We start from the raw sequence: 12,588 nt of genomic DNA on the forward strand, positions 1-12,588 counted from the left end.
GGCGCCTGCCTTTGGCCCAGGGCGCGATCCTGGAGACCCGGGATCGAATCCCACGTCAGGCTCCCGGTGCATGGAGCCTGCTTCTCCCTCTGCCTGTGTCTCTGCCTCTCTCTCTCTCACTGTGTGCTTATCATAAATAAATAAAAAATTAAAAAAAAAATCTGATAAATATATAGACAAAAACATTTCTGAAAGAATACATTCCAGATGTTTACAGTTGTATTTTTAGGTGGTGGGATTATGGGTCATATATCTTTAAATTTTTTGGCTGATTTGTATTCTTTAACTGGAAGTCCTTTCTTACTATAATCTAATTTGTTGAAAATGGTCAGATCAATATTGGATGTTCCTAAATGATCACCAAATTCAAGGTTTTCAATCTTGGCACTACTGATATTCTAGCTAGGTAATTTTTTGTTGCAGGGGGGAGAGAGGCGGGGGCTGTCTTGTGCATTATAGGAGGTTTAGAGGATCCCTGGCCATTATATGCTAAGAGTATCACTCTAGCCAAGACAATCAAAGTGTCTCCAGATATTGCCAAACATCCCTGGAAACCAAATCATCCCACTTGAAAACCACTGATCCAGGTTAGAGTCTCATATGGCTGCTTTTAGTTCTGTAACTGGCCCTAAGTACTTGCAATTTTAATAACCCAGATATAATAATTCAAAATAAAATAAATTCTTCATGCACATAACAACTAATATAAAAGGCTTCCTTTTACAAGGTTTAAAACTAATGTGATCACAATAGAGAGGCCACCAAGAATTTGGCCAAGATTTTAAGAACTCTATTCTCTTTCCTTGTTTCAAATTTAAGTAAATCCTACCACGCTTCAGAGATGTCAAAAGTCAAAGGATTAAATCTGGTTTCAAAATGCTTATGTGTTTTAATGATCCAAACCAGTCTGTCTTCTATTATTCCATTTCTAGATAAATAAATAATCAGTTATTAGTAAAGGAGTTCATCTCAAGTGTGTGTAAAAACAAAACCCAAACCACCTAAGACATTAATGCAGAGCAATTAGTCAATATTTCTCAGGTCTGAAATGAGTGGGAAATCCTAAATAGCAGAGGCTCAAATGCTCTCAGCAGCCACATAGGATACGTAAATAAGGAAAGGATTCCACGTTATGGGCAACAGAGAGTGATGTGGTCAGTGGTGAGCTGGAGAATTCCAGGTGAATGCCAATACACAGCAGTTCAAGAAGGACCCAGAACGTCTACATCTATGTCCCAATTTTTTAAAAAAAGATTTTATTTATTTATTGAGAGCGAGCAAGCGAGCGGCAGAGACACAGGCAGAGGGAGAAGTAGGCTCCATGCAGGAAGCCTGACGCGGGACTCAATCCTGGGTCTCCAGGATCACGCCCTGGGCTGAAGGCAGCACTAAAGCCACCCGGGCTGCCCCTATCTCCCAATTTTTAAGAAGAATCTGATTTAGATTTCCATCTAGTAAAATCTTCTAATTTTTAAATGCTGGTTTCAATTAAAAACAAAAACAAAAAAAGTTTGGCTTAAATAAAACAGATCTGTAGCTTCCCTTCCCCCTTGTCTGCTGGAGGCCTGTGATCTGTGTTGTGGGCTGGTGTTCATGACACCCCTCTCCATCCTGATGGCTCTCTGAAAAGTCTGGCAGTGAAGAAATCTGTTTAATGAAGTCAGTGTTTGTTGAATTTATTTGAACATCCACTATATTGGGGGCAATAACACTTACACATCTGATTCTGTAGCATATCTTTTAGAGTATATGCTGCTCTGCATCTTAAGAGATAAAGAGTACGTTAAAGCTAGATGCACAGATCTGGAGTTAAAAAAAATTAATTTGTAATTTTTTTTAAAAGATTTATTTATTTTAGAGAGAGAGAAAGAGTATGGGTAGGTGAGGCAGAGGGGGTAGAGAGAGAGAAAGAATCTCAAGCAGACTCCCCGCTAAGGGTGGAGCCGGAAGTGAGGCTCAATCTCCTGACCCTGGGATCATGACCCCAGCTGAAATCAACAGCTGGATACTCAGCCAACTGCATCATGTAGGTGCCCCTGGAGTTAAAGTTTTTAAGGGGAGAAAACCAGTAACATTTAGCTAATTGACAACAGACATAAAAATATTATGACATTTATTAAAAGCAAAACCTGTAGTGCCATGGACAAGAGTAAGAGTAATTTTAATGTAATAGGGCTAATCTGGAATATATTTAATTGGAAATAGGCTGGCCATATGATAGTAAATAGAAACTTGGCGACTGAAAAGGATGGGCAGAAAACCAGAAGTTTATTACCTGTAATACTTACCTTTAATACTGAGACTCATTTTGGACTAAACTGTACAATTATAGTGCAAAAGATTTCCTTAGTCCAACAATGAAACAGTTCTTATTAATCCTATAGATTAAAGGTTTGCACAATTAAGGCTTACAGAGTGGAAATTAAATTGTACATGGTCACAGAGGGTCTGTGACCACCACTTCAAAGTTAGATCTCCCATATATTTTGTTAAGCCCTTAAAAATATGTAAATGGAAAAAAATATATAAATGGAAGGTAGTTGGGTCCCAAAGGATTACTTAAGATTCAATGAGTAGCAACACAGGCACAAGAATAAAAAATATTTTTTAAAAATTAGGTTTACCATGCAGGCTTCTCTTGCTTGATATACTGATGGATCTTTTTCTAATATGGATTTATAGTCCTCCAGGGCTTCATCTAGCTTGTCAGTTTTTTCGTACAACTCCGCTCTCCTCAATATTGCCCTGATATAGTTGGGGTTTAACTGAATTGCTGTAAAAAGAGAAGATATCATTGTTATCATGAAGAAAAAGGGCCTGCACATCCCCAGCTATATTGTGTTTCTTTATTAACCATCCTCCAAGGGTCTAAAAGGAAGAGTCATTTGTCAAATGCTACAGCTGGCACTGGCAAACATTTTCTGTAAAGGGCAAGATAATAAATATTTTCCACTTTGCAGGACAGACCATCTCTGTCACAACTACTCAATCCTGCTTCTGTAGCACAAAAGCAACCACAGATGATGTATAAGTAAATCAAGATGGCTGTGCTCTAATAAACCTTTGTTTATGGATACTGGACTTGGAGTTTCACATAATTTTCCTATGTCACAAAATATTTCTCTTTTGATTTCCAAGCATTTAAAAATGTAAAAGCCATTCTTAACTCATGCACTATAACACAAGCAGGTGGAAGGCTGGATATGACTTGTTGGCTGTAGTTTACTAAATCCAGGTCTATACCCAAAGTCCTATTTTCACATACTTGCCCTTCATCTAGTTCAGAACAGGCCAGAACACGGAGCCCATGTGTATGGTGCAGAAGTGAGAGAGAATCTGAAGGTATAAATTAAGAGTTAAGGGGAAACCATTTGGTGGCAGACTATCATTCTCTTTTTCCTAGGCCTCGACAAGTGAGCTTATGCCGTGACTACTGAGGTTACATTTTTAGCTAAAACCTCATTGTTCCTTCAGACTTCTATTCCAACACCTTAAGGTCACCAGTGCATAATATCCTTTATTTTATCAGCGATGACTGTCCTAAAAAACCCCTGGGCCAGGTTTTAGATCAACTATACTGCATTTCTCCTATTCCTTTTAATTGTTTATTTTTCTGTCAAAAATCAAGGTCATGGCTCTAGAACTTTTTCCTTCAAGTAATATATTCAATTTTTATTCATATCTGTTTTCAGTAACTATTTCTTTACTACCTAATAGATGTACCTCACCAGTGTATCTCTGGAGTATAGTGGTAAACAAGACAGACAAGGTCCTCCGACTCATGAAGCTTTAAGCTATTCTAATAGGCAAAAAGCAGACAGCATACAGATATGTCATTTCAGACTGTCACAGTGCTCCACATAAAAATAAAACAAGATAAGTAAATGCAAATGAAGGGGGAAATAAGGTAACCTCAGAGAGTGGTCAAAGACAGTGAAAAGGGAATATCTGAGGGAGAGCAGCCATTTGAAAGGAGTGTACCAGAAAGAGGGACCAACAAGAGTAAAGGCTCTAAAACAGTAATGGCATCGGCATGTTAGTGACAAAGTTCAGGGCTGGGGAAGGGGTAAAACTGAAGATACACACAGACCAGATCATGGAGGCCTTGTTGGCCAGGGAAAGGAGCTGATACTTTTTCCTAAGTGTGATGAGAAGCCACTGGAATGGTTTCAAGTAGACAGACTAAAGGCATCATCTAATTTACAGTTTTAAAAGATCCCTCTGGCCACAGCATGGAGGGCAAGAATGAAAGCAGTGAGGCAGCTGGCAGGCTGCTGCAGTGGTCCAGATAACAGAAAATGTTGGCTAAGCTGATAATTGTGGAGAGGGATTGAAAAGGCCAGACTGAGTATATGCCTTTGAATTAGAGCCCATAGGACATGCTAATTCATTTAACCATGTGGAATGAAAGAGAATAAATGAGTGGATGGTAATGCCACTTTTAAGAATGGAAAAACCAAACTATAAGTTGTTTATGGGTATGTGGGAGAGTGGACTGAGGAGGTCTCAGTCTGTTCTGGGCACCTCAAATCTTCAGTGCTTAACCAGACATCCAAGAATCTTAAGATGTCAAGTTTGCGACAGGATACAGGGGTCCAGACCAAAGGGAAGAGCTGAAGATATAAACTCCAGCATACAGATGGCATTTAATGTTTAAGAACTGGATGATATCACATAAGGAAAATTTATAGAGAAAAAAAAAGAAGAGGGCCCCATGTGTGATTAAGACCTAGCAACTTTAAAAATGTCAAGAATGATTGAGACGCCAGCAAAACTAAGAAGGAATAGCCAATGAAACAAACAAACAAACAAAAAAGAGGAATGATACAGTGTTATTAAATGCATTGGGAAGGCACGTAAAAAAGAGAGGATAGAGAAGCAACTATTGAGTTGAGCAAGATCAAGTGGTGGATGACCTTTACAAGTGAAGTTTCCCAGTGCTATGGATGGAACAGAAGCCTAATGGATGTGGAATGAGGAGAGAATGGGAGAAGACAAAATAGACACAGCAAGGACAGATAATTATTGTGATGAAGAGGGTCAGAGAAATGGTACAGTAGTTAGTGGGGGATACTGGTTCAGGAGAAGGTTTTCTGAAAGAAGAACCCAAATCCCATAACATTTCAACTTTACATGCAGTCAACCTCCCCTTAGTCTCGTACATCATCTTCTCTTAAAATATTCCCAACTGCAATATCATAATATCCACAGGAAAAGTTCTCCAGTGACCTCTACTACATCTTTTTAAAAAACTCAACCCCCTAGTTTACATTTTAACCCAGACACTGCCTCCTTTTCAACTAGTGGATAAATTCTAATAATGCAAATATATATTGAAGAGAAAGAACTTGTCCCAAGATCACTTTATAAAAACCTCTAAAATCAACACAACACCCTAACCATGTGATTTTTCTTTCCTGATCCATGTAAAGAGAATGAACTTAACTTTATGCCAAAACCAAAATGTCTAAGGTGAGTGACATTAAATACTAATATTAAATATTATTCCACATGACTAGTGCTAATGAGCTCCAATATGACCTCACAAAGACGCTGTTAAGTCTTATACCAAGAAGGTTTATGAACTGAGTGAGCCATACATATGTATCTGGTGTGGGTAGGTAGTAAACCATACTACTGTCAATGGTTTTGTCTATGAGTACAATGTATACAGCTAATAATGACTATGTTTAAACACATGAATATTAGTTTAAGCAAATCCAAAAACAAATCTCGAAAACACTTTGCTTCCTCTCATTTTTATACCCCTACACTTTGAGGTACAGCTGGAAATGAACTTTTTCCTGGTGTATGCCCTGCTAATCACGCTTAAAAGGCATTTTCTCATGATTTGGTTACAGAAAAAGGTCTAAACATCAGTAACTTGTTCCTAATTTAAACACTTCTAACCCACACATCTCACACAAAATAAGGTTGAACACCTTCTTCTCTCCAAACAAAACAGCACATTCAGAATTAGTTCCAGCCCAACATATAATAGATTAAAAGTACTTCGCTGGATTCAAAGGTACTAACAGTTTCATTCAGATATCAAGAAATACCAAATATCTCCAAGAAAGCCAGAAATAAGGTGATTAATTAATGTAAAGAAAAAAAAAAGAGGAATTCATGCCGAGCATGAGTAGGACTAGATAACATACAAAGTTCTTTCCAATTCTTTAATTTTCTCAGAGAAAATATTATCCAAAGATGGAAAAAACTGGAAAAAGAAATTACAAAAACTAGTAATTTTCTAGGAATTCCTAAGAGTAGTAGGATGCAAGGAAAAGTGTGTTCTCCAAACCAAGCTGGTCAGAAAGGCAAGACAATGGTCAGGCCTATCTGGAAACCTTTGGGGGAAAAAACCAAAACCAACCAACTAACAACCCAAAAGTGATCCTATGGCTGGGAGTGTCTCTATAAGTTGGTGGGACGAAGAGACTGTAATGAAACTCAGGTATGAGAGAGCAAAGTCTTGGTTCACTGTTTGGAACTTGAAGAGATAATTAAAATGATGGCAAGTGGGTCTGGAAGAATTACTGCATGTGAAGAGAGTCCCAATTTCCTAACAGAAGCTGCCCCTCCGATAGCCGCCCCCCTCTCCACAAACACACAGATCCAGATGCCCTAGCAACAGCTAAGAGCTTCAATTTCAATCCCCAAGGAAAGTAATTTAGACACTACATACAAGTAAATTCTGTTCCATGAGTTCTGTTGCCAAGGCAGCTTTGAATTTTTCTTCACATATTCACTAATACAGGGTAAACTGACAGAACTTTCCATTTAAAAGTGTGTTTATGCTAAGATGACTACTATACAGTACTTCTAAGAAGGCTGAACTATAAAGCTTCTTCTTTCAAAGTCCCAGAGTAAGGGATACACATGTACAAGTAGAGTTGACCATTGAACAATGCAGGGGTTAGGGGCGCTGACCCCCAACCCCCATGCAACCAAAAATCCACATATACTTTTTGATCCCCCAAAACTTAACTAATAGCCTACTGTTGACCCAAAGCCTTACCAGGAACAGTTGATTAGCATGTTATATATATTATATACTATATTCTTATAGTAATAGAAGCTAGAGAAAAGAAAATGTTAAGAAAATCATAAGAAAAGATACATTTAGAGTTCTTTACTGTATTTATTGAAAAAAAAAATCCACGTATAAGTAGACCTATGCAGTTTAAACTCGTGTTGTTCAAGGGTCAACTACACACATTTGACTGACTCTATTTGCTCAGCTGAGGTAATGCTTATATGTTAACATATAACAAGATTAAAAAGTTATACCTTTGTTGCAGTCACTGATGGCCATCTCTTTCTTGTCCTAAAAGGAAATAAAACATTATTATGTGTCACCCTAGTTCAATCTTAATGGCCCAAAGGCTCAATGACATAAGCTGATCATTAATAACTACTTATAGAGATACACAGTACTCTTAAAAGAAATCACATGAAAACACGAATGTTACTTCCAACCTAAAATTCAAAATGTGACAGCTCTGAAGTGAAAGCTTCCTAGCAACAAATTATTCAAGTAGTTTCTTCCTAACATCTTTAAAGACTGTTGCAACTGATCTATTAAATTTGCAAGGCACTTCGCATTAGAATGCTGATATTGAGAAAAAATTATCAATAAGCAGAGCAAATGACTGATATATGAATAACTGTTCATAATTCCCCTCTCTGGCTAGCTGTTGTATTATCACACCCAAACTGGTATCTTCCACAAAGTATACAGAGGGCCCATTAGAGACACGGAGTGGCTTGTCATTAGTCTGCTACAAAAATTTTTTTTAAGATTTTATTATTTATTTGAGAGAAAGAGAGCCAGCAGGGGGAGAAGAGGGAGATAATCTCAAGCAGACTCTGAGATCATGACCTGAGCAGAAACCAAGAGTCAGACAGTTAACTGACTTGATGAGCCACAAGGCACCCCTTGGTTGTAAATCTTAATTTCTCCATTGATACAAAAATACAAAATGATTCATGAAATAAGATATCTAATTTACCTCACTGAATCTAGAAGCATGGGAGAGTGAGAAGAACATTGGATGCCAAAAGAACTAGACTGTAATTCCAGCTCTAACACTAGCCTACTATTTAACTCTTCAAGCTCTAAAATGTCTATTCTCCCCCCAATTATAAGTTTTCTACCATATTACAGAAATATGAATTCAAATAAATGTTCAAAACTGGGTGGCTCAGTCAATTGAGGATCTGACTCTTGATTTCAGCTCAGGTCATGATTTCAGTGTCATGAGATCACCCCATATCAGGCTTTACACTCAGCAGGGAATATGGTTGAGATTCTCTCCATCCCTCTGCTCTTCCCCTTTCTCACATACACACATGCACTAATAAAGAAATAAATATTAAAACAACAAAGAATAAATGTTCAATACTTCCCATAATGGCTACTATTGAAAATATTAATATTTTGTACAATATTTCAGAGCAATGTCTAACAAATTGATTTTTAGAATTCATCCAAAATTCCAGGTGGGGAATGATTATCTAATGGGTACTGCATTTCCTTTTGCAGTCATGAAAAAGTCCTGGAACCAGACAGTGGTCATGGCTGTAAAATATTGTCAACACATTTAATACTGAATTGTATAGTTTAAAATGGTTACAATGGTAAATTTTATATCATTTGCATTTTACCCATAGCAAACAAAAAAGGATAGAGTGATATGGGAGGCACTAACTATATTATATCTCTTCCAATGTTCATCATTAACAATTCACATATTAAAAACTCTATGAAGTTCTGTAGTAAAGAAATCTGTGTAACTTTGGGTAACTCAGTATTTTTCCAATTTACCATATTCCTATAAATCTAAGACAATTTCATATTTTTAAAGTTTCTGAAACAGCAAATCTTTACAACTTGTATGTACAACTGTTGTGGTGATATTCTTTGTGCTCCTAAGAGACCCACTAAGTTGCAGTACATCCTCTCAATAATCAGCCTCTGCAGATCAAGGAATCTGGTATTTTACTGCAGAACCCTTTATTTAAGGTCATAGTCTACTAACCTCTCAGGGGACCCAGGTGTCTGTTGCTAAGAGTGGTAGTCTCCAAAGTGCCTATTTGCCATCCTTTCATAACTTATATAAGTTATAACACACACATACACACAAAACAGAATATATAGAACATATAAGGACAGTTTTTAAAACTTAGGGCCTATACTTTTAGGGCTTCATGTGCTCTTGTGCAGCCATTCTTAGAGCTGAAACTCTGTCCTAACTCCAGTTTGCCTTTTCTCTCCAGATGTGAAATGTAAAGCTTGGCCGCTGTCACTCAGTCAGGGATGCTGAGCCTGCAAATGTGCCTTTCAGAAATTCTTGTTAAAGCAGTTGATGCACCACTCCTTGAAAAACTCAAAATATGCTCCTTAAATCACTTCAGTGTATTAATCCTGCAAGTTTTTGTCTCTAATTATAGAATCTTTTTAAAACATTAAGAGTACAATTTAAAAGAATAAAAGAAAACAAAACATGCACCAACACTATCCTTTGTACAGGAAACAGTCATAGAACAACTCTCTTTTGAGTTCTCCTCGGATGTGACAGACAAAAGACCAGCAAGACCATACACTTTCCTAATTCAAGAAAACTGGTCAATTATGTGAGCTCAACCCAGGCAGTATCAATAACTTGGCAACTGTGGAAACAAAGAATTCCAAGTACCAGAAGCCAAACGGGATGATGCCTTTTCTTTGAAATTGAAGATATCCCAGATCTCATTTCACAATGACAATTTCCAGTCTGAGAATGTGGCCAGCCATCTCCGAGAAGCAAAAGCAAAAGATAAGATTGTTCCAGCTAAGTGTGAATTCAGATCAGTGGTAGAATATATTAATGAATATTGTTCTAAGTAAACTTAAAAAATTATTTCTTCTCCCATTCACACGAATAACTCTAAAAACACTTCACCTTAGAAGCTGAATCCAATAATAAAATATTTAAACATACAAAAAGATCCCCCTTTCCTCAAATCCAATTATTCAAGTATTCCCCAGCCCACTCCCTTTTTTTAAAAAAAAAATTCTGGTCATCAAAAGTGACTTTGGTAGAGGCACTAGAGAATTTCATGTAACAAGAGAAAGTGACATAAATATCTGTTCTAAACAAACAAAAAAACCACTTAACCCAATCTTGATTGTGCTTTGTGGTTGCTTAAAGGTATGCTAAACAACCTACTCTTGGTGCTTTGGATATAAATAGCCATAATAAATAAATAAGTGGTAATGTTTTTTTCAAAACTCACATTTCAATCCATTGAAACCATGTTGAATAGTCCATAGGAATAGCAGACAAATCAACACCGAATCTAACTTTTGTTTTTATTTATTAAAAGATTTTATTTATTTGACAGAGAGAGCATGCGAGAGCTCAGGCACTCAAACATGTTGGGGGAGGGACAGAGAGGGGGAAGCAGACTCCCACTGAGCAGGTAGTCCTGCAGGGGATTCAATCCCAGGGTCCTGGGATCATGACCTGAACTGAAGGCAGACGCCTGACCAACTGAACTCCCCAGGCACCCAAAATCTTAGTTTTAACACTAATATGGCACAAAACAAATACAACTGCACTCTCCTCTACATTAACTGTTATGCTAGGTCTCAATCCTTTGGAAATACAAAATGTTTTTGAACTTTCCCTAACACCTATTCTACATTTAGGAGCACCTCTCATCCCAACTGTTGGACATTTCTCCCTGTGTCCATACTTTTGACAGAAAATCAGAATCCTAGCAATAAGCATTTTGAAGTTCAGAGTTTTAATCGGTGTTTCCCTCTCTTTGAGTCTTTATCTAGAATTCCAGAGGCCTAAAATAAGCAGGTGCAGCTATTCTAGGACACGTACTACTTGACTTTTTGCTTCATTAACCTGTCCTAGTTTGGTGGAGACTTTGTCAGCCTTCCTTCCTCCCATGAAAGCGTTCAAACAGCTACTCTAATAAGAATGTTGGCAGCAGTAATCTGACTCAAGTTTTTCAAGAATACTTTTCTATCTTCCATATGACCTTTACATCAGGGAAATACATGGGCAGGAAAAGGGAGGCAGCAACTTTAAGCCTCTATGCTAGGTTTTTTTTTTTTAAAGATTCTATTTTTAAGTAATCTCTACATCTACTGTGAGGCTCAAACTCACAACCCCAAAATCAAGAGTTGCAGCTCCTCTGCTAGTTTTGAGATAGAAGCTACCCTGGGCACCGAGGTGGCTGAGAGAGGTAAGCATCTGCCTTCAGCTCAGGTCATGATCTCAGGGTCCCAGGACTGAGTCCAACATTGGGCTCCCTGCTCAGTGGGGGTGGGGGGAGGTCTGTTTTTCCCTCTCCTTCTGCCCGCTCCCCCTCATGCTCTCTCTCTCAAATATATAAATGAAATCTTAAAAAAAAGAGAGAGAGAGCGGGAGAAGCTACCCTATGAAAACACTGTATGTAAGTTCATGAGCTTCTTAAACAGGTGAAAGATACATACCTGTTTCATCCTTGCAGCAGCTCTATTTGAAAACAGAATAGACCTGTCTTTCTGGAAGCAGGATGGGCACATCTGAAGGGCTTGACTATAAGAACTCTCAGCTTCTATATAATCTGAGAATAAGGTAAAAGATGAGAGGTCATTATGATTTTATTCCTCATATTACTGTATTCCATAGTATCTCAGAATACATAGCTTTCCATTCACAGAACAAAGGTCTCAAGTAGAATGTTCTGTATATTTAACTTTCACTTGGCTTATCAATTTAGTAAGCAATACTGAAAAGGGATTAGAGAACTGGACAGATGAAAGAGACTAAAGTCTGGGATTAATGGCTTGGGATAAAGAAAAAAATTCTATGTATGTATTTTCATTAAAGATGCTGTGCTTTCATGGAGACAGCCTGGCCAAAACTGCTTCTCTAAAATGTTTGGAGATATTTTATGGAGGTAAAAGCAACAATGTAAAAATCAGTGGTTGACTAAAAACCTTAGAAGAGAAAATGATGATAATTTTATTTATTTATTGCCACACACAGAATTATGGTAGGGGCACTAAAAGAAAATTGTCTGTTCACTCCTTTCTTAGGTTTGAAATATTTAACACTAAAATACAAAGAAATATGCTTTCAAAATAAAAACCATTAGATTTGTGTTTTTTTTAAAGTTTTATTTATTTATTCATGAGAGACACACAGAGAGGCAGAGACATAGGCAGAGGGAGAAGCAGGGTTCTCGCAGGGAGCCTGATGTGGGACTCGATCCCAGAACCTGGGATCATGCCCTGCGCCAAAGGCAGATGCTCAACTGCTGAGCCACCCACGCATCCCAGAATCATTAACTCTTAGGGGAAAAGAAAAAAAGTGATGACTGCTAAATCGGATATAAGAAAAAAAATTTTAAGTCTAAAAAATTACTAGGGGATAGGGCATCTGGGTGGCTTAGTCATTTAAGCATCTGTCTCAGCTCAGGTCAATCCCAGGATCATCAGGTTCCCTGCTCAGCGGGGAGTGTGCTTCTCCTTCTCCCTCTGCCTCCTAACCCCTGTTCATGTTCTGTCTCTCTTCAAATAAATAAATAAAATATTTAAAA

General features: G+C 37.7%; 1 protein-coding gene and 1 long non-coding RNA gene across 5 annotated transcripts in view; one reads left to right on the forward strand and one right to left on the reverse strand.

The window, feature by feature from the left end:
- TTC1 (tetratricopeptide repeat domain 1) overlaps window positions 1-12,588 on the reverse strand; it is a 47,004-nt gene that overhangs the window by 10,456 nt on the left and 23,960 nt on the right. For all 3 annotated transcript variants that reach the window (XM_025435165.3, XM_025435166.3, XM_025435167.3), the window contains exons 4-6: window positions 11,498-11,610; window positions 7,294-7,330; window positions 2,625-2,773 (exon numbers count right to left, since the gene is read on the reverse strand). In XM_025435165.3, coding sequence (XP_025290950.1) covers window positions 2,625-2,773; window positions 7,294-7,330; window positions 11,498-11,610 — 299 coding nt within the window. The remainder of the gene's footprint in view (window positions 1-2,624; window positions 2,774-7,293; window positions 7,331-11,497; window positions 11,611-12,588) is intronic.
- LOC112651850 (uncharacterized) overlaps window positions 1-12,588 on the forward strand; it is a 30,568-nt gene that overhangs the window by 9,838 nt on the left and 8,142 nt on the right. Inside the window, exon 3 of one of the 2 annotated variants that reach the window (XR_003131104.3) lies at window positions 9,283-10,118. The exons of the other annotated variant lie outside the window; for it this stretch is intronic. This is a non-coding gene — a long non-coding RNA (uncharacterized LOC112651850). Of the gene's footprint in view, window positions 1-9,282; window positions 10,119-12,588 lie in introns of those variants that run through there. 2 annotated transcript variants of the gene reach the window in all.

The sequence above is a fragment of the Canis lupus genome, chromosome 4, assembly GCF_003254725.2.
Source record: "Canis lupus dingo isolate Sandy chromosome 4, ASM325472v2, whole genome shotgun sequence".
Lineage (NCBI taxonomy): Eukaryota > Metazoa > Chordata > Mammalia > Carnivora > Canidae > Canis > Canis lupus.